The 22,849-nt window shown below is 51.7% G+C and overlaps 1 protein-coding gene across 1 annotated transcript; it reads right to left on the bottom strand.

Annotated features, from left to right (window-relative positions):
- Positions 1 to 1,696: 1,696 nt before the first annotated feature.
- Positions 1,697 to 21,934, bottom strand: LOC119260627 (ADP-ribosyl cyclase/cyclic ADP-ribose hydrolase 1-like). The gene is made up of 8 exons (XM_037529612.2): positions 21,692 to 21,934; positions 15,463 to 15,598; positions 12,776 to 12,902; positions 9,573 to 9,658; positions 6,580 to 6,659; positions 4,801 to 4,884; positions 4,350 to 4,445; positions 1,697 to 2,695 (listed from the first exon to the last, which is right to left on the bottom strand). The coding sequence occupies exons 1-8, from the start codon at positions 21,853 to 21,855 to the stop codon at positions 2,554 to 2,556; spliced, it is 915 nt and encodes a 304-aa protein (XP_037385509.1). The 5' UTR covers positions 21,856 to 21,934; the 3' UTR covers positions 1,697 to 2,553.
- Between the last annotated feature and the right edge of the window lie 915 nt (positions 21,935 to 22,849).

Below are 22,849 nucleotides of genomic sequence, written 5' to 3'. Positions count from 1 at the left end.
GGTCCTGAAACTATCACGGCAGCAGGGGGGTGTCCAGTGTTAGCCAGAATCAGGTGCTGGGTCACCCCTGACCCTCTCTTCCAGGCTCAGATGTGAGCAGTGACTGTTTCCTCGCCCACAGCCACTCTTGGCAGGTGGCCCCTCTCCAGAGACCCCAGCCATCCCAGACCCCAGTAACACAGGCCTGCAGTGGGAACAGCGCCCCCTGCTGCTCCCCGCTGGACGCTGCAGCCCTGACTGTCCCATGAACCCTGCCCAGGTCTTTGGAAATGGCCCCCTTTAAAGTCTCTTTCATGGATCTCTTCAGAGCCCCGTGTGCTTTCTGCTGACAAGCTGATTAGCACAGGGCAGGGAAGGACCTGGAGCTGGAGACTGTAGAGAGGATCCGTGAAGAGGATGTCCCTCCAGGGGGCTGACGGGGGTGGACGCCAAGGATGACCAGGGAAGATGATGAATCAGGATGGAAGCAGCAACGGGAGTTCTGAGCACAGTGTTCGGGAGGGGGGTGCTTGCTGGAAGTGGGTTCCATGCTAGGGAGATCTGGAGGGGCTGCTTCATGAGGAATGCCGAAGACTTTGGGCTGCTGCAGTTCCCTGGAGGAGATCATCTCTGCTGGCCAAGCTGCACTTCGGGTTCATGGAGGGTGAGAGGAAGCAGGTGAGCGTGGTTCTCACATGCAGGGTGTGAGCTTGTGGAATCCTTCCTTCTGGTTCACATCCTGCGCTGTTCCCTCCTGTGACCCTCGTCACCAGTCCAGTGAGCCTCTCCTTTGTGTCCTCTGAAGAAAAGCTGACCCCCATGGCGCGGCAGCCCTCGCCTGTCCCCTCAGCAGTGTATTTCATCAGTCTGCCTGTTCTGCTCCCCACTCTGTGTCTGGTGAGTCCCTCACCCCCACACCTTTGGCCTGTGTGGGGGTTCTTGTTCTTGGATGCAGAAATAAACAAATCTTAAAAAAAAAAAAAAAAAAAAAAAAACATCTGAAAGGTGGGTGAACTGTGGAAGTGTGAGTCTTAATTGGACCTGGCCCAAGCACCTGTCCTCACACCCAGACAAGATGAAAGTCCACAGCAGTGCTCGGGAGAGAAGAGCACAGTGGGGGAGAGGAAAGGCTCCTGCAGGGAGAGCCATGGCCAGTCAGGGCCAGGGGAAAAGGAGCCGAACTGGACTGACTGTGCTAGACTGTTCACTGCTGCCATCTTTGTCGTCCCCACCACACTGCCATGGGATTATTATGGTTCTCACTTGGGTGGCAGGGAAGCTCGAGCTCAGGGGCAGCAGGTAACCCTCTCCCGGTCATAGAGTGACCCCAAAATAGGAACGCAGAAGTGCCTGATCCAAAAGTGTGCAATTCTTACTAATGCAAGCGGTATCCAAGGGAGTACCAATTTATTTGTCAAATCTTCATTCAACACATCTGTTTGTTAAAACCAAGAAAATCTCCAATTTTGAAAAGGAAGCAACATGTTTTTAAATAATGAAATTAGAAAATATTTTTAACTGAATGATAATGAAAAGACATATTAAAACTTAGGCACTGGAGCACTCAGAGAAAACTTTATTGAAGCAAATATATGTGTTAGAAAAGAAAAAAAACTGACAAAAAATCCATGGTTTAAGCTTCCATTGCAGCCAGTTGAATAAAGAAACCCCAAGGAACTAGGATGAATTTCTATACCTCTACTGATACAGAGAAGATTAAAATCCAATGTAAAAATCTGAAGATGGGTTTCTTTGAATGAGTGGAAAATGCTGACAGTCCCCAAACTAGACTGATCAAGAAAAAAGGGAGAAGCTTCACCTGCAGGGACAGGCACGCACGCGCACTGCCAAGCAGAACATGCGCCCTGCGGAATGGAGGAGGAAACGTACGTTTTCAAGTCATTCAGAAAAATCACATTCCAGATTTTATTGTATTTAACCTCACAGGCACTTACTGGTGGAAAACAAAAGGCACGTTAAGTGTTGTGGTTTAGTCCTCAAGATAGAGAGCACATGTGCTTTGGAGTCCCACAGACCCGAGTTCAAAGTCATCCTCTTCCTTGAACTAAATTATGACATTAGGCCAGTGACAGAATCTCTCTGCACTTCCATTTTCTCAACTAACACATGGAGGATAATAACATCAACCTCACTGCGCAGCGCACCAAGCACTGGGAAGCTCACACACGACTTTTCCCACATGACCATGATCATGGCATTTATAGTCTGACTATCAATAGATCCTAAAGGGTTCAAAATGGACCCTGATGCAAGGCCGTTCATGTGGAATGTGACACTTTCTGGAAAGCTTGGGTGTTTGTCTTCCTGGACTTGACAGCACCAATATGCACCATACTGAAAAATGTGCTCATTTTTATAAAGGAGGCTGCCCACAGATACCCAACGTAAACCCTTCATAGGAGAGTTATAATGAAATAATTCAGGATAACATTTTCATTCTAATGTTAGACAATGATTTCTCTTGAATAATACGACATCAAAACAAAAGCTATGTTAAGACTGGAGAGAAAGGTCTTGTCCGGTGTTGAAATGACAGGGGCTCCCCTCAAATCCTCAGCTCCCCACCAGTGTGGCTCCCGAGTCAGGCAGGTTGATGGACAGCAAGAATGCAAGGATTAATCCGATCACGCCACTGCCCCATAATACAGATTTGCATTGTGAAACCCCACGATTCAGACATGCAGGAAATGACTTCCTGTGACAAGAAAACAAAAATGGAGATCAAGAGGCAGCTCAGGAAAGGGTCTGGTTAATTTGCCAATGAAAAAACCCCTTCGTTAGTAACTAAAGAACCCATGGGCCCCGCAGCACCCACCCCATCTCCTGAAAACACAGAGAAGGGCCAAGTCAGGAGTGAGAAATAAAATGAGAAGTAAACACTTTGAAGGGAGTTTGACGACAAACTCCCTTTGTGCGAGGATAAAAATGACTTCCAGGCTCTCACACATCACAGCTGCCTACTTGAATATCAACTGATGAGCAAGGACAGCAAAAGCAGCACCCTGAGATGAGGGAGCCCAGGTTATCTGTTGATGACCGGCTCTCTTCTCCTCAGGAGCTTCTTGAGAGAATGTTGAGCCAAAGCCTGAGATGGGGCAGTGTTTCCAGACTCTGGAGAAGGCAGGAGCAGGAGGACCTCACCTCCTCTGCACAGAGCAGCCCCAGGGGGATCTAGCTGGTGAGTGACTCTCATTTCCATACAAACAAGAAAACAAAGCACCAGGGCCCAGAGGGAGGGGCTGGCAAGTGGAGGAGGGGGTAGAGGGGGAGCAAGGGGGTTCATCACAGGAGAGTCCAGGCTGATTGAGCTAAAGGCAGAGAAGGAGCCTTAGAACAGCGACCAGCACCCACGGGCTTCTGAACACTCAGGTCTGTCTCTAGCCCATTCCAAGGCCAATGGCACAGAGGCTTGAAGTGTGGATCCCCTGTCCTCAATAGTGTGGTGGCCCGGGATCCCCCAGAGAATAGACTCAGGGAAAGAGAGGGGAAAAGCATCCACAGATCATGGAGGGCCCAGTTCCCTGCTCCCCCAGAGAAGGGCGGAGCCCAGCAAGGAGGAGCAGCTGGAGAGCCTGGGAGAGGGAGGAGCCATCAGGAGGGAGACCTGGAGGAGGCACCTGGAGCAGAGACCCAGGCCAAGAAGCCGCCCTTACTTCTCAGCCTTGGACCGGACCAGGGACTTGGGGGACATGGAAGGAGACACTTGAAGCGCCAAAGATTTGTGGGACAGACCCATGGGGAGGCTGACAACGGCAGCCTTTATCTTGACTTGGCATTGGATTTTGCTCCTTTTCTTCCAGACCTGCCAGCCCCTTCTGCCCCTTCCTATGGGCCCCACCAGGAGAGCCGTAGGCTGGGGGCCGGCTCTCAGGCCTCAGCGCCCTGCTTGGGGCAACCCTGTCTGGCTGGGCTTTTACCCTGGGGGGCACGGGTATCTGCAGGGGCTGGTTTGGAAACTATTCTCTTCCTCCTCTTTGTTGCCACTAATTGTTTCCGAGTTCCTTTCCATGACAGGTCTTCTGCATGTTTTGTCTTGATAGGGCAGATGGCAGAGCCTATTTAGAGCAGGCAGGTTTGGGGGTTCTGGGTTCCCCGACCCTCCCCGGAACAGGGGTGACGGGACAGATAGGGAAGAATGAGCAGGTGGTCGAGGGTAGACACAGGGTGGCTGGGAATCCTCCTGGGGTAGTTAGAAGGACAGCGGGGGAAGGGAAGGAGATCAGGATAGTTCATCCTCATCACCACCAGGCCAAGAGGGACTCATGAGACCTCCTGACGCAGAGGAGGCAGAGAGAAAATGCCTACAAATACCAAGATGCCATTCCTGCCTCAAGACAAAAATCAATTACCTGTCCGTATGCTCGCAAGTAAATGTAATGTCTTGTCTTACATATCGTCTTAAATCCGATTCCAGTTGTTTTATGGAGGCGCCTGAGCACGAGTCCCTGGAAAGAAAGAGGCAAGGGTTAAAATGACAAGATCTCACGGACATTTCTTGAATCTCTTAGTTTCTTCTGAGGAGCAGGCAGGCCCTGGGCCAGGCTCTGGGCAAAGAGTGGAGCAGAGGAAGCTTCTAAGAGCTCCCAGCTGGAGGGGAGCAGAAGGTGGGAACTAGGTGGGTGTCTATTATGGAGATGAAAGGAAGAGAGAGTGGTTGGGCTGGGTTGAGGGGAGAGTGATTCCCCATCCATCCCTGCCCCAGTCTGTTCCCAGGACATTCTTGTGACTAGGGATTCTTTCATGGCTCAGTTCCTGAAATATACTCCTGAGAATACAGGAGTAAAAAGGAGCAACAGGTACCTGGCTTCGCTGTCACGGATCACGCAGGCATGTAGTGCTGTAACCGCTGAAGGCAAATTACGGACTTCCACACTTGCAAAAACACTGAGATGAAAGAGACAAAAACCATTAGCCCCAAACCACAAACTGAACCAGGTTCCTAGTGCCTGTCAAAGCCAGCAGGCAGGAGGCCACTGGTTAGAAGCTACTCTCTGACACTGACCCATAATTTGCATTGGAAACACCCAGTGTACTCATTCAGTTCAACCCTCTGAACAAAGTTCTCAAAACAAGAACTAATATCTGCACATCAATAGGGATTTTTTGCATTTTGTTTGTTTGTTTTTTTTTTTTTTTTTGAAGATTTATTCATTTCTTTATCCAAGAACCAGGGTACAGGCCAGATTGGGGATGGTGAGAGGATTCACCAGAGACTGAGCGGGGAACAGAACAGGCACACTGACGAAATATACTGCTGAGGGGAGCCATGGGCCCGAAGGAGAGCTCTGCTGGGCCATGTGAGACTCTTGCCAGCCAGCCTGGATGCAACCCCTGTGGCAGAGGCTGCCTGCAGACACCTTCACAGCACTGCACTCAACTGCTTGCACCACCAGGGGAGGCCCGTTTCTTTGCATTTTCTTATTCCAAAAGGTGTCCTTAGGCCACATTTGAGCTTTCCCTGCTGAGTCAGAACCTACTGCTGCAAAGCCTCTGGGGTGCACAGGCAAGACCCCGGGGTGCACAATTGGAGCTTGAGAAGCACTGCTTTGAAAAACGCTGATGTCCTGCTCTAACCCCAGTCCACAACTCTTCCCCATGAGTCTGACAATTGTCATTCCTATTGCAAATACTGGACCCCCAATACCAGATATAGAATTGGGGAATGTTAATGTTTTTACCCCCAAGTCCACAAAGTTGGGGTCAGAAAAATATATAAATGCCAATGCTCCTTTGTAGAGTTAGACGTAACAGAAAAGAAGGAAAATAAATTTGGGCCACCAGAGTGCACCGAAGATGGAGAACACAGACTGAAAAGGCCCCTGAGGTGGAAGCAGCTGTAAATACAGGGGCAGTGGGAGACAGAGACCCGGATGGGGTAGATTCCGGGATGAATTCAAGGAGAATTAGCGCTGATATTCCTCGGTCTTTTCCTCTGCTGTGGGCAGAGATGCTGGACATTGTTCGCGCATCACCTCAGATGATCTTCAAATCACCATCACACCCCGGCTCCTAGTCCAGGGGCTGCAGAGGTCAGGCGCCCTGCTGGGGTCACATGGCGATGACGATGACCTCTGGAGTCCATACCTGGACCCCTCACAACACACTGTGACAACACCAGCCCTGAGCGATAAAGGCCCTGCAGCTGCCACCACGCCTGAAGTGCTCCTCTGTCGTTTCACAGCTGGGTGAGAGTCTCACGCTGTGCATGGAGCAGAGAGGAGTCAGATCAGATCTACAGGACAGAGAATTTAGAGAAGGTGCAGTGTGGGGAAAGGTGTTCTGGGGTAAAAGTGTGAACAAAGATGGGGAATGGACAAGATGGAAGGTCATGAGAGACATTGAAAAGATCACAAGGGTCAAGAGGAGGAGGAGACACGCAGCAAGGACCACTTCAGGGCTGATGCAAAAGAGAAGCTGAAAAAAGTACCAACAAGGAAGGCAAAGGTCTCCATAGAGACACAACTTTTATCCTTTGAGTCCAAATTTTCCATCCTCACTTTAAACACAAAAATCATATCCTCTTAGAGACAAATTTTCCCATAGGCGGTGATGCTGACCACAGAAACAGAAATCATGTACCTGGATCCATTGTAGGCGACAGACTCTTTGTTGGACCCATTGAGTAACACACGGACCTTTTTACAGGCATTTTTTGCAAACTGAAAAACAAAAGAGAACCTCACTACCTCTCCGCATGCAAACGTCAGCACCATCCCCAGCGCTTCCACCAAAACAGCTCCCAGCTCAGGTGGTGAAAGATGAAATATCCCGCGTGGGTCTAGCTCAGTGAAGTCAGGTCTGTGAGTGTCGTGCCCAGACATTGCAGGAATTTCGCGTCACATGGGGATTCTGGAAGGAGTGGCTCCAGTTTGTGTCTGAACAATGAAGGTCAATGTCATTGTTCCCATGGGAGCTAAATTAGGGTCCAGAAGCCGGAAGTGTAGAGACTGAGGGGAACTCACTGGGGAAGGAAGAGAACACTTTCTGGGACCTGCAGTGTAGACACTGCGCATTTCATTAGTGGGAGTTCAGCTGTGGGGAATTGGGGGAGCCAAGAGGAGGGAGGTAGGAGAGAAGGTGACACTGAGCCCTGGACAGGCCCAAAGAGAAATGCATGGTGACCATTATGAAGCCAGGAGTTGTAGTTCACCGTGCAGCAAACATTTAGCTGGCTGCTGTGCTAGGCCTGGGGGATTCAAAAGGAACAAAACAAAGGAAATGACATGTTCCCCAGGAGGCTCACCAGGACCCCGGGACAGCTCAGGTCCCTTCCCTGAACGACAGCAGCATCCCACACCCTCCACGTGACCTAACAGTATGGTACTGAGGTGAGGAGCTTAACCACCAGCAATGGGAAAGCTTGAGAGTTGTGACCCCCTGCTGGCTGTGACCAGGGTGGGGGGGAGGGGATTGGGTGGGCAACCCATGGCAGAGGGTGCGCCCAGGAAACTGTCACAGGAGCAGAGGGAGGAAAAGGAAGGAACCAGGAGCCAGAAGGGCAGTTCCCTGTGAGGGAGATGAGGAAGGGCAGGAAGAGGCTATGGAGGGCAGCAAAGACCAAGACCCGAAGGATGAACAGGATGTCGCCGAGTCACGGAGGCAACTGCCAACAGAAAGGTCAGGGGGCTTGAGAGAATAGGGGCGATTTGGGGGACCCCTCAGTGGATGCTGAAGTGAAGTAGAAGAGTCAGTTCATGGAATTCAGGTTCATGGATGTTTAGTCACGGGCTTCGCCTTTATCCTGCAAGTGTAAATCACCGTAGATAGAAATTGAAACGGATTATGAAACCCCAGCGTGTCTCTTCCCTCCGGGTGTGAGGCACAGAGGCCAGCGGCGCGGGGGTCACCAGTCACAGGGGTCACTCAGTGGAGTGCTGTCAGGGAGCTGAGCAGGGACCCCGCAAAATAGAATTAGCAAGAGCCCCACAGAGTAAGTATTGGGGCAATTTTCCCCAAGGTCATGTCTCTTGGAAGCGAGGAAGGAAGACAGGGTGCAACCACCAAGCCACACTGTCTCTGTGTCAGAGACGGAAGGATGGAGTCTGATGAAAGAAGGTCATGGACACACATCCCTGAGATCTTGGCCAAGATAAAGGTGCAGTCCCGGGGGATCTCTCCATGGCAGAGTCACTGAGCTTAAGTCACTAGATGGATTTCAGGCCCTAGAACATTCTGTCTGTGTCTGTCTATAAAAACCTGCCTCTCCCTGAGGTTTACTTTTTAGACACAGCAGAGCCTAGAGGCTTATGGAATGACATGGAGCTGAGCGCCAGGCCAGCCGGAGAACACACGTGCAGATGCAGAGGAGGGGCTGCCCAGAGGCCAGGGGCCCCCCACAGAAATGCATATTCCAGTGTCTGAAGGAAAGTCCCTTGATGCATGAACTGCCTTGGAATTAGCCAGTTGTAAGGGAACTTCAGTCAAGTCCACATTTCTTTGCCTCTAAGATGCGTGTCAGCCAATAAAACTTCGCTCCTTTGCCCTGAACCCAGTCTCCAAAGCCTCTGTAATTTCATCCCCTTTCTGAACTGAGGGTGGCAGCTTTAAGCTGATCTCCTGTCTCCTTACCAATTCATCCTCCATAAAGATATTTCCTTTACTCAATCCTGGTGTCGTAATAACCTGGTCCCCGCACATCAGGCATGTGGTGGTGTCATTCCCAGCAAGCAAGTTGGGCTGGAGGTGGGTGGGGGCGCTGGGCTGGGGGCTTGAGTGAATAAAGGAAGCAGACGGGCTGCCCTAAAAACTGATCCCTCGTGCCTGATCCAGGTCATGAGTCAGGTCACACCCAAGCCAGCACCCTACCAGTCAGTGATACCTAGAGTCTGAACAGGGCCCGGAGACCCTCCCTGCACAGCGGACCAAGGCTTCTGTCTCACCTGCTGCTTCCCTTAACTCTTTGGTTCAATAAAGCTGCCTTTTCTATCCCCTGCTCTGTCTCAGAATTTTTTCACCACTGTGTCCCCAGCCTACACCCCAATTCCCCCCAGAAATAGGGCGGGAAGCTGGTTGCTTGGTAACAGTAGAGTGTCCTTGGTCACCTTACCGTGTTCCCTGCTCCAAGGCTAACATTTCACTTACCTGTACTTTTAGCAGATATTTTATTTACCTGCACCTCCAAGCTGTCACCTGTAAAACACACGTGATGTGCATGGAACCTACTTCGTGGGGTTCTTGTGAGAATGAAAGATTTGAATCCACGGAACAGCCAAGGAATGTGCCTAGCAGGGAAGTGGTCTGTAAACGTGGACTCTTAGGATTGTTCAGAATCCACATTGGCCAACACCTGGATCAGACCATTAAAAGAGCCTGAGTGTCCTGGCAGCCAAAGTCAAAGAATGGAAGGATAAGCCCGGGGATTCTCTTCAACTGGGGGCCTGGACTCTCCATGAAACCCCAAAGCTCTATGTGAAAATCTTCTGGCACGGGCTTACGAAAGTCCTTCTCAGGAAAGATTGAATCCTACATAGTTTTTCCTAAAAGGTCCTGTGATCCAAAAACAAAGAAAACCAACCATTGACCTTTAAGTTCTTGGGTCTCCAGAATTCTAGCATTTCACTGCTGGTGCTTACCCATTTGGATGCCACTTTCCAGAATATTTGTGTAGGACCCATAGGGCAGATTCCATTCTTTTCTCGATAAGGGCCATACTTCACTTCTAAAAGACACAGTTTACAGAAAGTAATTGAAATGGAAAAGAGTTTAATTTAGCCCCATTCTTCCCCAGGGCTTTCAGCTGGTGGAGACATTTTCCCACTGCCAAGGAGGAGGAGAATGGACACATCTCCACCCAATTTCACTTAGTGCCCCCGAATCCCTTCCAGATCCTTACCTTGCCCTCCAAGCACCAAAGGGGAATGAGGTGACCAGTTCTGAGTCATCATGCTGGGACATGACAGCCAGAGCTCACCTGGCAGAGCAGCCCCTGGCTCTTCCCACATCCAGGAAGACTTAGGTGTGAAACTAGGCCCTCAGGGGGCCTCTGGCCACCTGCTGCTCTGTCTCCTGCCAACACTCTCTTGACAGCTCTCCTCCCTCTCCCCACACCCTTAGGTTCCAGACCCCCTGAGTAAAATGTCTACACCCCTCCCCATCAAGAAGATGCCACCATTGGGGAGCTGCACAGAGAACCTGAAGACAGTTTCTGTGTTGCTTAGCCTAAGGATATTTGCATGAATGACATTTATTTTCTTTTTATCGATGTATAACAGACAAATAAAGTCATTATCTATTTTGATTGTAAAACCTGATGACTTGGTATTTGTATATATTGTGAAAAGATCCCCCCATCAAGTTGACTAGCACATGCATCACCTAAAATGTATTTTTTTTTTTCATGAGAACATCTAAGACCTTCTCCCTTTACCAATTTCAGTCACATAACACAGTGTTATCAAGTGTCATCACCTCGCTGCACACAGACGCTCAGACCTTCTTTATCCTGTAAGGCAGAGTTGGTTCCCTTTCACCACCCTCTCCCTAGCCCCTCCACCTTCTAGCCCCTGCTGTGTTTTGACTCTGTTTCTACTAACTTCATGTTTTTGTTTTGTCAGACTTCACATGTGATGTCATGCAGTATTTATCTTTCTCTGTCTGTCTTGTTTCAATAGCATGATGCCCTCCAAGCTGAAATAGGCTGTTCTAGAGGGCAGGATTTCCTTCCTTTACCTCCAAATAATGGAATGATATGTATTATTAGTAAAATATATACATTTCCATTTTCTCGGCTGCATTTGACTGCACAAACACTTACTGTGTTAGTCCTAGGATTGGAAGGATGAATAGAAGTTCTCACCTTCAGCCATCACATGATCTAGTAGTGAACCCTAGGGCAAGTTAGGGATCATGAGGCAGCCTCAGGACAGTGCAGGGACTTCAGAAGAGATAAGGAAGGCTCCAAAGAAAAGGACAAATTCCAAACAAATTCCAAAGGGGACAAATCAAACACCCCGGACTAAGGTCAACAGGACAGTCCAAATTGAGGACAATAAAGAGGAAAGAGGTTTGGGACACAGAGACTTAGCTCTGGGCACAGAGACATTGAGGCCGTGATGAGACCACCCAGAACTAACCACTCACAGAGACCCTGGTGGAGCTTTGGAATCATGAGGGAAAGAAGGTGCATATTCCCTGAGACAGGCCTCCACTGTGGCTTCCTTGCCCCTCCCTGGCCTGGTTTCATGGGCTGGGAGTCCCACTTTATTTCTGTTCCTTTTCTCCTCAATAAAAGATTTCTTTCCCTAAACAAACCTGCCCCCTCTCGCTGCTTGCCTGAGCGTCTGCAAAGTTCCTGCTGAGGCTTTGGGAGACACCAGCCCCTGGCGGTCTAGGGGCTGGTACTCAGCGCTGGCCCTGCAGCTGGGATCCATTCCTGGCTGGGAGACTAGGCCCGAAAACCTACAGTTCCAGTATCAGTATCCTCAAATAAGCCAGAGAAACGGGTTGGGGTGGCCCTCAGCACACTAGGGGAGGCTGGTGTGGCCCTCAGCAAGGTTTCCTGAGGAGAAAACACCTTCTCATATTAAGGTGCTTTGGGTCTTTCTGGGCAAGATACAGCGACTTCTGAAAAATGGCAGAGACCTAAGTTTCCCCAGCACCCTTGTTCTCGGGACGTAGTCTTGGTCCCAGAGTTCCTGCTGGTCAAGCTACAATGTGGAGTCAGGCAGGAGGCCCCTCACCAGGACAAAAGCCTTGGGATGAGGAACATACGGGAAATCCAGCATCTGCTGAACACAGCAGCGGACATTATGGCCAGGTGAGCACAACCAGCTCGACCACCTGGACGGGAAGTCAAGTGTCACAGGGTCTAGAGAGAGGGAGGTTTGATCAGCAGCTCAAATGGAGCCCTAGTCACTGCTCCTCCCTAGTCGTGCCAGACATTTCTGCATCCCCAATCCACCTCCCCACCACCCCATTCCTCCACAGACCTGCCCACCTTCCTTGAATGTCATACCCAATAAATATGTTTTGGGGGGCATGGGCTGCACCTCCAGAGGTTTGAGCCCTTCTTCATGTCTCTCTCTCTCTCCTGGGTCTCTGAGTTGTCTTTCCTCCATCCCGCGCCTCTCCCAGCGCTGCTGCCCTGCAAGGTGACAGAACCAAAGGGGCCCCCTCCAGCTCCCCTGCACCCACACCCCATATCTCCAGCTGCCCTGTGGAAGGAGGACTTTGTGGGTCCCGCCCTGGTCCTCACCCTGCTGTAGAATTCTTTTGCCCTAAACGCTGCCCTTACAGAAAGCAAAACCCCAACAATTCAGAAGCCGGCTGTGTCTGTCCTCCCAGAGCAGAGGCTCAAGGAGCAGGGGCACCCCAAAGCCCGAAGTCAATTTTTCTAGAAAACATTCCAGGGCCATCCTTGGTGGCACAAGGAGTCACAAAACAACCTGTGAGGCTGTCCCCAGCCACTCCAGCGCCAGTCTGATCCCCAGTCAGGGAACTTCCCTGTCCCAGCAGACCCCTCCTGACTCACCCGCTGCTCCCCTCAGCAGTGTATTTTGGTCACTCTCCCTGTTCTGTTCCCCACTCTGTCTCTGGTGAATCCTCTCAGCCCCCACACCTCTGGCCTGTACCCCAATTTATTTATTTATGAGAAATAAATAAATCTTAAAAAAAAAAAAATGCGAGGGCCAAGCAGGCAATGCTCCACCAGCCTGAGCTGTCCGTGAGGGGAGAGTGGTTTCAGCGGGGTCCCTGGGACTCCTCCCAGCACATGTTTTTGGGCGCCTGGCTGAGCCAGGGCTTCTTCACCCTTCAATACGCCCAGTCAGTCCCTCACCAGAAGAGCTTTCGTCTGGACACCACATGAGGCCATCAGCAATGTGGCCCACGAACATTTTATTCAGGGTGTGCAGCTCCCCCTGGTAACTCAGTGCCAGCTCATGTGTTTTGCTCCAAAAAAAGACCTAAGAAAGAATAAACACACCGCTCATTGAGATCCATGCAGTAAATTTTTAAAATATACATTATTAATTATGTTATTTTATTTATATACTTTTTACATCATTGTTCTTTTTTGTACAATGTCTGCTTTCTCCTCTCAGGTGGAGTCCCCAGAAAATCCCACCAACAGGTCACCCGGGCACCCTCACATAGTCCCTTGTGCTCTTCCCTCCCCTGCTAAAAATACATGTTTTTTAAATGAAAGAAAAGCACTGAAGTGTTGAGAGTAAATCCTACACGGCACACACGTGTGTGTTCTGGGTCACCATGTGAAATGATTTCATTATTCTGCTCATACTCAGAAACTCTTGTAACAAATCTGAGATGGGAACCATCTGGAGGAGGCATCAGGAGATTCAGAGTTCCTGAAGGATCTGCAAGCCCTTTTGTCTACAGGCTATTTCTGGGAGATGAGCTCCTTGATGCTTAGAGGTCCAGCCTCTCTGTTTCTTTCCCCAGTCTGCCCTCTTCACACACACAAGAAATGAACAAATGCAGCGAGTTTTCATCAAGGCCCCTTGCAAACACCCGGGAAGTCCAATTTCAGAGCAGTCATCTCCTCCAGGGACCTGTGGGTTCTGAAGAGCAGGCAGGGGAGGGTGGGCTGGGAAGCCCAGGCCGGGAGTCCCACGGCCTTAGGAAGCGTCCCCACTCACCATCTGCCTGGCCTTGGACACCAGAGCATCGCTAACCTCACCTTCCCCAAATGGAAATGGGCAACAATGATCAGAACCCCTGGGAAAGAGCACATCTCCCCTAAAGTCATGTTCATCAGGTTTGAGGCCGGGGTTCACAGGGACAAGGCAAAGAAATCACAGCCTGGACAGTCACCAAACCCCTCCCCCCCACCCCGCCCCACAAGCTGTCTTGTGCCTACTAGAGCTACTCTGCAGTAGCTCTAGCTTCTAAAGTGGATGGGGCTGAAGATTTGGGGCTCGCTGAATTGCCCCCTTAAAATGCTAACTTGTCACATGGGTTGATGTAGTGATGATCCTCCTGATGTAATAGACATGACATGTGCTGACACTGTAGAGGCCTGAGCTATGGAAAGTTGAGAGAGCAACTTTAGGTATCCGTGAAAATGGAACCACTTTTCATGAAGACATTGATAAACAGACACGCAAAAATCCAGGGTAGAGGGCCTCCCTGGTGGCACAGCGGTTGAGCGCTGGGTTGCGAAGCTGCCCTTGGCCTCTGCGGCGCTGGTTCGATCCCCGGCTGCTCCCCAGCCACCGAAGGAGGGTCCCCCATGGGGCGCAGAACTCTCCTGTCGCCCGCTGCTCCCCTCAGCAGTGTCCTTCGGTCCTTCGGCCTGCTCTGCTCCCCGCTCTGGCTCTGGTGAATTCTGTCACCCTCCCGCGCTTCTGACTGTACCCAGTGCTTGTATAAACAAAACAAACAAACAAATAAATAAATAAACAAAACATACCTCTATTAAAAAAAAAATGCAGGGTAGATAAAGCCCCAGATGTGCAGAGAGGCCCACGCTCAGTCAAAATTAACAGTGGGTCCTGATAACAGGCCTCAGAAAAAATGGCATAACTATAGGCACTAGGCCTGAGGCAAGGTGAGATGCTGTGGACTCCAAACACAGGGGCCTTAGTCTCCCCCAGGCACTGCTCAGAGACACAGAGACTCTTGCTCTGAGCGTGGCCTTCATCTCCCCATAGGAGGGGGATGCCAGGGGCTCTCTGGACCAGGGACCATCCATTCTGCATCACCTGTCTCCCATTCTCTGTCTGCCAAGAGGTTAGTTACTTCCCCCTTTGGCTGCCCATTCAGTGGTACCCTCATCTCATTATAATGCGGATTTCCCCAGCAGATTCATACTGGGGTTATGTGCCTTTGGCTTGAGAAGAGGAAGCCTTGGCTTCTTGGTCTGGAAGTGAGCGCTCCAGAGACCCCAAACCTGATGAACATGACTTTAGGGGATATGTGCTCTTTCCCAGTATGGTCAGTGCATGACAGCCTAGAGCTCTCTGGTGCCAGATGGAGCCATTCACATTTCAACTGGCCATTTTCAAGGCCCTCACTAGTCACCTAAACTCACCTCAGTTTTCTCTGGGGTGAAAAGGGAATGTTGGCCTCTGACCTACATGCTCCACAGGGTGACTGTGAAGCTCTCACAGGATAAGGGTGAAGAGTCCTTAGTGAAGTAACACAGGCCTCCACACATGCAAACAGACATTGTGTTGTCATCACCATCACCCTCAGAGGTCAGGGAAGTGCTGTCCTTCCAGAATGTTGCATTTATTTGATTTTATTTTCATTGGGTTGAGTTGGATTCCATGGTTGGTTTGTTTTGTCCAATTTCTGGCTTAGTCTCCTCTCTTCTCTCCACGTCCCTATTTCCCTCACTGTCCTCCAGATGTCCTAAAGAGCCCCACAAGCCCCCATCCCGGCCGAACACCCCTACATTCTTATCTCCAGATTTTTCCTTATTCCTCGTCATAGTCAAAATGTGTCCTGTGACCTTGTGCTTCTGGCTTTTATCCTCGGTTTTGAAAAAATGACCCTGATTACCTTGTCACAAGGGAAATTTTGTTGATTCACCAGCTCCATTAGTGGTTGATAGTCTCCGGCTCCAATGTGCTCAGGGTCCTTAGAAGCAACTGCTTTCGTGAAAGCCTCCGCTATCTTGTTGCAGTCTGCATCTACCCTGTGAGATGAAACAAGAGGAATTAGATTTCAAACTTATTTTTTAATTTATTTTTAATGGAGGTCATCTTTGGATGCCCCCACCATAGTGTACCCACCACCAAATCACCCAGAGTCCATTGTGCCGCCTTCCCTGTTTGTTTTCATCTCCCGTCTCTCCCTCTCTGGCTGCTTCCGTTGTAGGGTCAGCTTTCAGGGTTAGTTTTAAGCTTGACTCTTAGTTTAGTTTCTCTCTGTTCCACATACTAGTGACACCACCCAGTATTTGTCTTTCTCCTTATGACTTGCTTCCTTTAGCATCACCCCTCCTAGCTCTACCCATGCTGCTGCAGATGGCATGAGTTTACGCTTTTGGATCACTGAGTCATATTCCATTGTGTGTATCTATCACATCTTCTTGATCCACTCCTCTCTTTGGGGGCACTTAGCTTTTTTCTATAATTGAGCTGTAGTGAACAGCACCGCCTCAACATGGGAAAGCAAGTCTCCTTTTCAGTTAGCGTTTTTGAATTTTCTGGTAGATGCTGAGGAGTGGAATGACGGGGTTGTACGGCAGGTCCACACTTAATCTATGGACATCTCCATACTGCTTTCCACAAGGGCTGGACTAGATTACGTTCCCACCCGCTGTGCAGGAGAGTTCCTGTTCTCCATATCCTCGCCAGCCAGCGCTTGGTGTCAACCATATTTTTTGGAGCATAGTTACCCGGAAGCATTGACTAGCACCCATGCTTCATATAGTTCATCTTCTGTAATCTATGCAACACTTTGATGAGACGAACATTTCTCTACTGACCCTACAAGCTATACTGACTCTATAAGCTCCTTATGGAGCTCACTCTCTCTATAACCAGATAGTAAACAACTGAACAAATAAGGGAACAAAATAAGTGCAGCTTATGGTAATAAGCAAGCAGGACATGAATGGAGGGGGAGCAAGAGGAGATGACTGGATCAATGACCACTTTAGGGAGAGTGGTCAGGAAAGGTCTCCCAGAGAGGTCTTCTACGCTGAGACGATGATGAGAAGGGGGCACCACACAGAAGGGGAGGCCGTGCAAAGGCCCTGGAACAGCAAAGAACTTGCCAGTTCTGAGAAACCAAGAGGCAGAAGCTGTAGGAGCAGCTTGGGGAAGACTTGACCTATTATATTAATAGGAACGTTTCATGGAGAGCTGGAGTCTTAGTCTAGCACTTTCCCCTTTGTCTCAGTTAGTGACAATAATTCCAGACTGAGATCAGATATTAGTGTTCTAGATCAGGGGCACATCCTTTTTCTTTCTACCACTCTGCTCCTGCACACCTACTCAGATGTTCTCCGGTGAGTCATTCCTCCTGTTCATTTCTCACCTCTTCTCTCCCGCTCTGAACTACCAGGTAGGTTGTCTCCAGGTGTCCAGAGATTTTGACTTTTCTGACTGTTCTGCTCCAAAGGAGGGAAAAGATAGGAGGTCGACCAGTCATCTCGGTAGTGCCAGTGGTGGTCTGGGCCAAGGTGGCATCGTTGACGAAGGTAAGAAGCAATGGAAGAGGAAGGGACTCTACCAAGGGCTTCACTTGTCCTGTTTAAATCTCACACTAGCTTTTGGGGGTTCGGGGAGGGGCAACCTGCCATATCCCTAATTTGGAGCTACAGAAGCTCAGAGATCAACTTACCCAAAACCAAACTATGTGCATAGCAGAGCAGCCTCACACTGCTCACTGCTGAACAATGCTGCCCCCTGCAGGAGGTGTAGAATCATGGCGCGCTCCCCAGAGGGAGGCAGTCCCTCCCAGCATGAGGTCCTGAGCCCTGCAGAGGGGCTGTCTCTGCCCCAGAAAGGTGAAGACCAGATGTAAGGTGAGTGAATGAGTCCGGCTTTCACCATCTGGCCTGTGTGACTGTCACCTGCGGCCTTGAATGCAGGAGGCGCTTGGGAGCATGGGCATGGGCACGCGTGCCTGATGGTGGGCACCTGGGCATGGTGCAGGCAGGCGTAAGTTTGCACACCTGGGCCTGGATGCCAAGGATATAAGGATGGCGACCCTCAGAGACAGGAGAAGGGCTAAGGAGGGGCGGCTACAGCGGAGCAGCTACGAGAGGAAGAGACCACAGAGAAGCCAGAGAGAGTCCACAGAGAAAGAGCAAAGATTCACTGGGGGCTGGAAGCCCTGCCAGCCTCGTGGCCCCACCCCCACCCCCAGCCTTCCTGCCTTGCCAGCCTTCAGCCTTGCCCCCAACAATGGGCAAAGAAAGAGCATTAAAGCCTGAAAAGCCACTGAGGGCTCCAGGACCCTCCCTATCCACGTGCCTAAATCCACGGAGACCCCGCCTGGGGCCTTGCGGGCGCTACCCCCGCAGAGGACACCCCTGTTCCCAGTGATGGGTAAGTGACTGGGGTGGAGGGGAGCTGAGAGAAAGCTCAAAATCTTACACAAAGCTGAACAAGTAGCCATATTTTGGTGGTTCAATCCCTTTGATACTTGTCAGGCTACTTCAGGCTTCATAAGTCTGTGCTGTCCCCACTCTCTAACCCACACTCGTCCCGCAAATAACTCACACATCAGGTCCCCATCGGGCAGCACCATCACCCTCCTAATATGCTGGTCCTCTGGCCCTCCCACCCCAGGAAACTCTCACATCTATGTCCACACCCCTAAAAGTACTTAGATATCGAGGGGTCACTCATACTTTTTCCATGAATGTTTTTGCGGTCAAGTCCTGGGGGCAGATTGTCTGGGCTCACAGAAAACACGCAGGTTCCTTGAGCCCTTTATTCCAATGCAGCTGCTGAACCTGCACTGCAGGCAGGACTGCCACCTCCTGGAGAGATGCACAGCCATGAGATTCCATGTGGGTTGCCAAGGAGGGTCTTAAAAGACTCTTCCAGACTCTCAGAGACCATGAATTTCTTAATCCAGCAAATATCTATTGAGCATCTAGTATAGGCTGGAGATATTTATGGGCATGTAAGATGGAGCAGGGAACGAAACTAGGTTCTCTGTCCTCTGTGAATCTACATTCTACCGGAACTAGATTGACTACAGACATAATGAATTAGTGGTTACAGAGAATCCTAGAGATGTACAAATCTGTAGGAAGCAGGAAAATAGAGCAGAATGGGGCAGGAGGAGGGAGATCACAGCATTAAACGGGGTGGAGAGTAGATGACATTTGAGCAACAAATTGAAGGGAACAGGGACTTGGTCATACAGACCTGCTAGGGAACAGCATCCTAAGCAGAGGGTAGAGCATCACAAAGGATCTTCATATGTTACATGTGATATGTTCAACACCAACGAGGAAGTCAGTGTGGGGAACAGGGTGAGCAAAAGGAAGGGTAGGGAGTCCCTGGTGGCTCAAGGGGTTAGGCACAGCACCTTGCCAAGAACAAAGTGTGAGACAAAGCACTAAACCAAAAGGAAGCAGCATCCTCCTTTTTCCCACCCCTCTGACCTCTGCCCTTTCTCCCTCAGCCATCTGATGTGCTCCCAGAGCTCCCTCTTTCTAGAAGAGTCTATCCCAGATCTTTATTCTCCCATTCTGTCCTGGTAGCACCAGGATCCCAATGCTGTGTCTCTCTGCACCAATTTCCATTCCATCCTTCCCTCCCCGACAACCCAGCCCTGGGGTCTGACTTTCCATATTCAACCACAGCAGCACCCAGGTCCCGTGACTGGAGCCCTGGCCAACTATCCCTTCACCTTCCTTCTGCACCAGGGGCTTTGAAGTCTCTCTGGCCTGTGGGCTCTGTCTTAAGACCCAGAATGGTGGTGGAATTAAAGGAAGCTTCATCATCATGGTAGGAAGATGAAGGACCAAGGTGACGTCAAGGAATGCACTAATGAAGATCAAGGGTTAACCCAGAAGACAGAGAGCTCTCTCTTTGTAGAAGGTTCTATCCCCACATAGGTTTTGGGCCATCCAGGGGCTGATCTTCCCTCAGCAGCAGAGTCGTCTCCATCCCCGGGGCTTCATTCCAGGATAACACACTCTTCAGAACACCCTGGTGCTGACAATCTGCCCTAAAGGAAAATCCTCAAAGGCCCCTTCTGTCATGAAGTCCTCCTGGTCCTGCCCCAGCAGGTGGCGCTTTCCTCCTCTGAGACCCTCAGTCCAGCCCTGCACAAGCACAGTCAGTGTTTACTCAGCATTGGTGTGGGGTTGCAGTTTCCTACACTGGAAACACAGGTTTTACTGAGAGGAGTTAATAAAATACCCGTCATTAAAATGGAGAGGCCTGGAGAACAGCAAATGAAGAGCTGATCCATGAGAAAGCTTGCTACACAAGCTTTTTGAAGAGAGAACAAAAGAAGTTGTGAAATGACAACAAAAATCTCTATTATTGTTGAAAGATGTCAGTGACAGCATTAAAAATAATCAGACATTTCCCATACTTACTATATATCTCAGGATTATGCCCCTTGATCCTTGCAATTCCCCTAGAGTGGGGCTGTCACCAACACTTGTGTTTTACAGTTGATAACACTGTGGGGAAAAGTAACTTGCCAAAAGCTGCACTTTGACAGAGCCAAGATTCAAGGTCCAGCACACCAGCCACAGAGAAAGCGAACCTGATTCCCGAGAGGCCTTGGACTCAGCATCACTATTCAGAGCACCCCCTTGTGCGCAAGGATCTCCGACATGGTGGGTACATTGGGTGCTGACCCATCTCAGAGCCCACAACAGAGGCTCAGCTGCTAACACTACACATGCAGCTGCGCATCCGCTGACCGCGTGGCAGGGACACAGGTGTCTCCTGTGTTCATTACTGTTTCCTCCGGACAGACATCGTGACACCATCACAGCACCCCGGGGTTCCTGAGGCGCCCGCGCGCCCCATGGGTGCTCCCCTCACAGCCCGTGCGAGCTGAGCAGGATGAACGGACAACACACACTGTGAGCTGCTGACCTAAGGTGAGAGTGGAGGGGCCGCTCCTTGACACGGTGTCTGGTGCCTGTGGCTCCATCCACAGCGGGGGGCTCTCTCCTGAGAGGGAGGGAATCCCTGGGGAGCTCAAGCTGGGGCTCCAGGCTGAGGAGGCCCAGAGGAGGGGAGGGGCTGGTGATGGCAGTTTCTAGAAATGACTCCTGGAGAACTGGTCTTCGCAGCCTCTTGACCATTTTGAACTGGAGGAATTTCTCTCCAGCACACGCTTTGCTCTCCCCCCACTCCCTTTACTTCACTGTTACATTGGGTGACATTTGATTTAGGGATACTCTGAAGATGAAAGGAGGAAGCCCCACCCCCCTCCCATCCCTCCCCATGGAGTCCTCAGTTACCTGCAAGTAAACACCTGTGAGGACTGGACAATCTGGAGGCCCACAAGGGGCAGGTAAGACCTCTGGGGTCTGTTACAACAGAGAACCCCCCCAGGAGCTTTCACTCCCTGCTTGTTCCCTGCCAGCACCACCTCAAAAAGGGGTTCTGGGGGGAGACAAGCCCTGGGAAGGGAAACCAGCCCAGCGGGAGGGTCTCTGGGGCAGAGGAGCAGCTCGCTGAGAGGGTCATGAGGAACCCTCTGGAGGTTTCCTGGAGCCACATGGTGCTGCTCCTTCCCAGGGTCTGTCCAGGTTCTGGGGCTGATGTCTCAAGTGTCCCTGTTTCCCGGTCACAGATTTCGGGGCGCCCAACCGTGGGGTTGCTGGTTTGTGCTCCTGAGGAAACCCCCTCCGCGATCCAGCGCCCCTGCCCCCCCCCACCGCACCCCCGCGCCCCGCCCCGGGTCCCCTGCGCCCTCCCTGCGCTTTCAGGTGGGCCCGGCGGGGCACGGGCGGGGGGGGGGGCGCTTGCTCACCCCCCTGAGACCTGAGCCCCGCGGCCCCGCCCGGAGACGCGCCCGCAGCGGGGTTGGAGCCCAGGGGTGCGGGGGACCCGCGGGGGCTGCTCCTGGCCCGGCCCCGAGGCGGGTCCAGCGGGGGGCGGCGGCTGCGCGCGGGTCTGGCTCAGGGGCTTCCCGGGGCGCGGGGTCCTCAGCCCGGACCCCGCTCTGCTCGCCCGGCCCGGCCTTGCTTCTCCCAGGACCCCGGACACAAAGTACTTAGTTTCGGGCCATTCACACCTTGTGCCCGCGCGAGCCCTGCGCTGCCCAAGGTGCCCGAGGTGCCACCTACCTCAGCGGGGCATCCGGGGGAGGGGAGTAGCCGGAGCATCGGCAGTGGATCTTCGAGGAGAAACTCCGCGTCCAACGACAAGTAAAACCAAAGTACCAGACTAACACTGGCACCAACACGAGGACGATCACCCCTACAGAGACTCCCGCAATGACACGCTTCATAGCGCTGGCCTTGGGGACCCCTGGGGGGCGGCCAAGCTGCAGGAGAGGTGGCTGAAGGGGTGAGCTGACCTGAGAGCAGGGAGAGAGACAGCCCTGGGGCGACTGCACTGCACTTCTGCTGCTCCCCGGCCTTTTCTAGGGTCACTTCCCCTCTCCGCCCCCACCTCCCAGCCAGCGGCTGCCAAACCAACACGGATGTCAGGGACTTAACAGAACTGACAACACCCGCTGCCTCCAGACTCCCGAGCAGAGGGACCCCGATGCCCCCAGGGAGAAAGGACCCCCTCACCTCAGATATCAGCCCCCACACGCCCCCTGCCTGGGTCCCCAGGGCCCTTGTGCTGCCCCCACAGCCTGGGCTGGACTGCAAAGGTGGCCTCTGTGCCTCTGCCCCAGCAAAGGCTCTGCCTGCCCAGGAATGGGCTACAGCCCCTGTCAGTGGCCAGTGCCTCTCAGCACCCCAGAAAGACTCCCCCTAACCTTCCCCTCCTCTCAAGTGGCCTCAGACCTAAGACCAGGGTGCAAACCCACCTGGACCTCCCACTGCCTGGGTGACTGGAGCTAGTTTCTTGGCCTCTGGGCTTAGATGTGGAGCAGATGACAGCAGGGCCTCCTGCACCAGGTCACTAGGAGGATGTGCTGATTCCTCTACACAGAGTACTCAGCTCCACGCCTGGCGCGGGAGAAGCCCCAGGAAGCTTCAGCTATCCCACCTGCTCCCTGATGCTGGGGGTGGGGTGGGATTTTATACCCACTGGGTGTGCTGGGAACATTTCAGGTGTGCAGGAAGCACAACAGCAGGGGATCAACAGGCAGTCAGGAGGCTTTGGCCAGACAGCCCCCCCTTTCCCCCTCAAGGAGCCTGAGCCCAAGGACACGTGACATGTCAACAGACACCTCAGGAGAATGACAGGTCAGGCCACAGGGCTTCCTGGGGCCAAAGTTTTGCAAACAGAGGGACTAGTACCCACTTTCTCCTAGTCCCAGAGACAGC

The sequence above is a fragment of the Talpa occidentalis genome, unplaced genomic scaffold, assembly GCF_014898055.3.
Source record: "Talpa occidentalis isolate TD23 unplaced genomic scaffold, MPIMG_talOcc4v2.1 talOcc4.6, whole genome shotgun sequence".
NCBI classification, from domain to species: Eukaryota; Metazoa; Chordata; class Mammalia; order Eulipotyphla; family Talpidae; genus Talpa; species Talpa occidentalis.
The sequence above is the reverse complement of the archived record's forward strand: the minus strand, read 5'-3'. Positions and strand labels throughout refer to the sequence as shown.

Bases quoted from the DNA above. Each gene is read 5' to 3' on its own strand.
- LOC119260627 (XM_037529612.2), bottom strand. From the start codon at position 21,855: ATGAAGCGTGTCATTGCGGGAGTCTCTGTAGGGGTGATCGTCCTCGTG. The intron at 9,659-12,775 runs GTGAGGGACTGA...TGTGTCTTTTAG, and splicing joins TCCAGACGAAAGCTCTTCTG to AAGTGAAGTATGGCCCTTAT. The intron at 4,885-6,579 runs GTACATGATTTC...CTTTCATCTCAG, and splicing joins GTCGCCTACAATGGATCCAG to TGTTTTTGCAAGTGTGGAAG.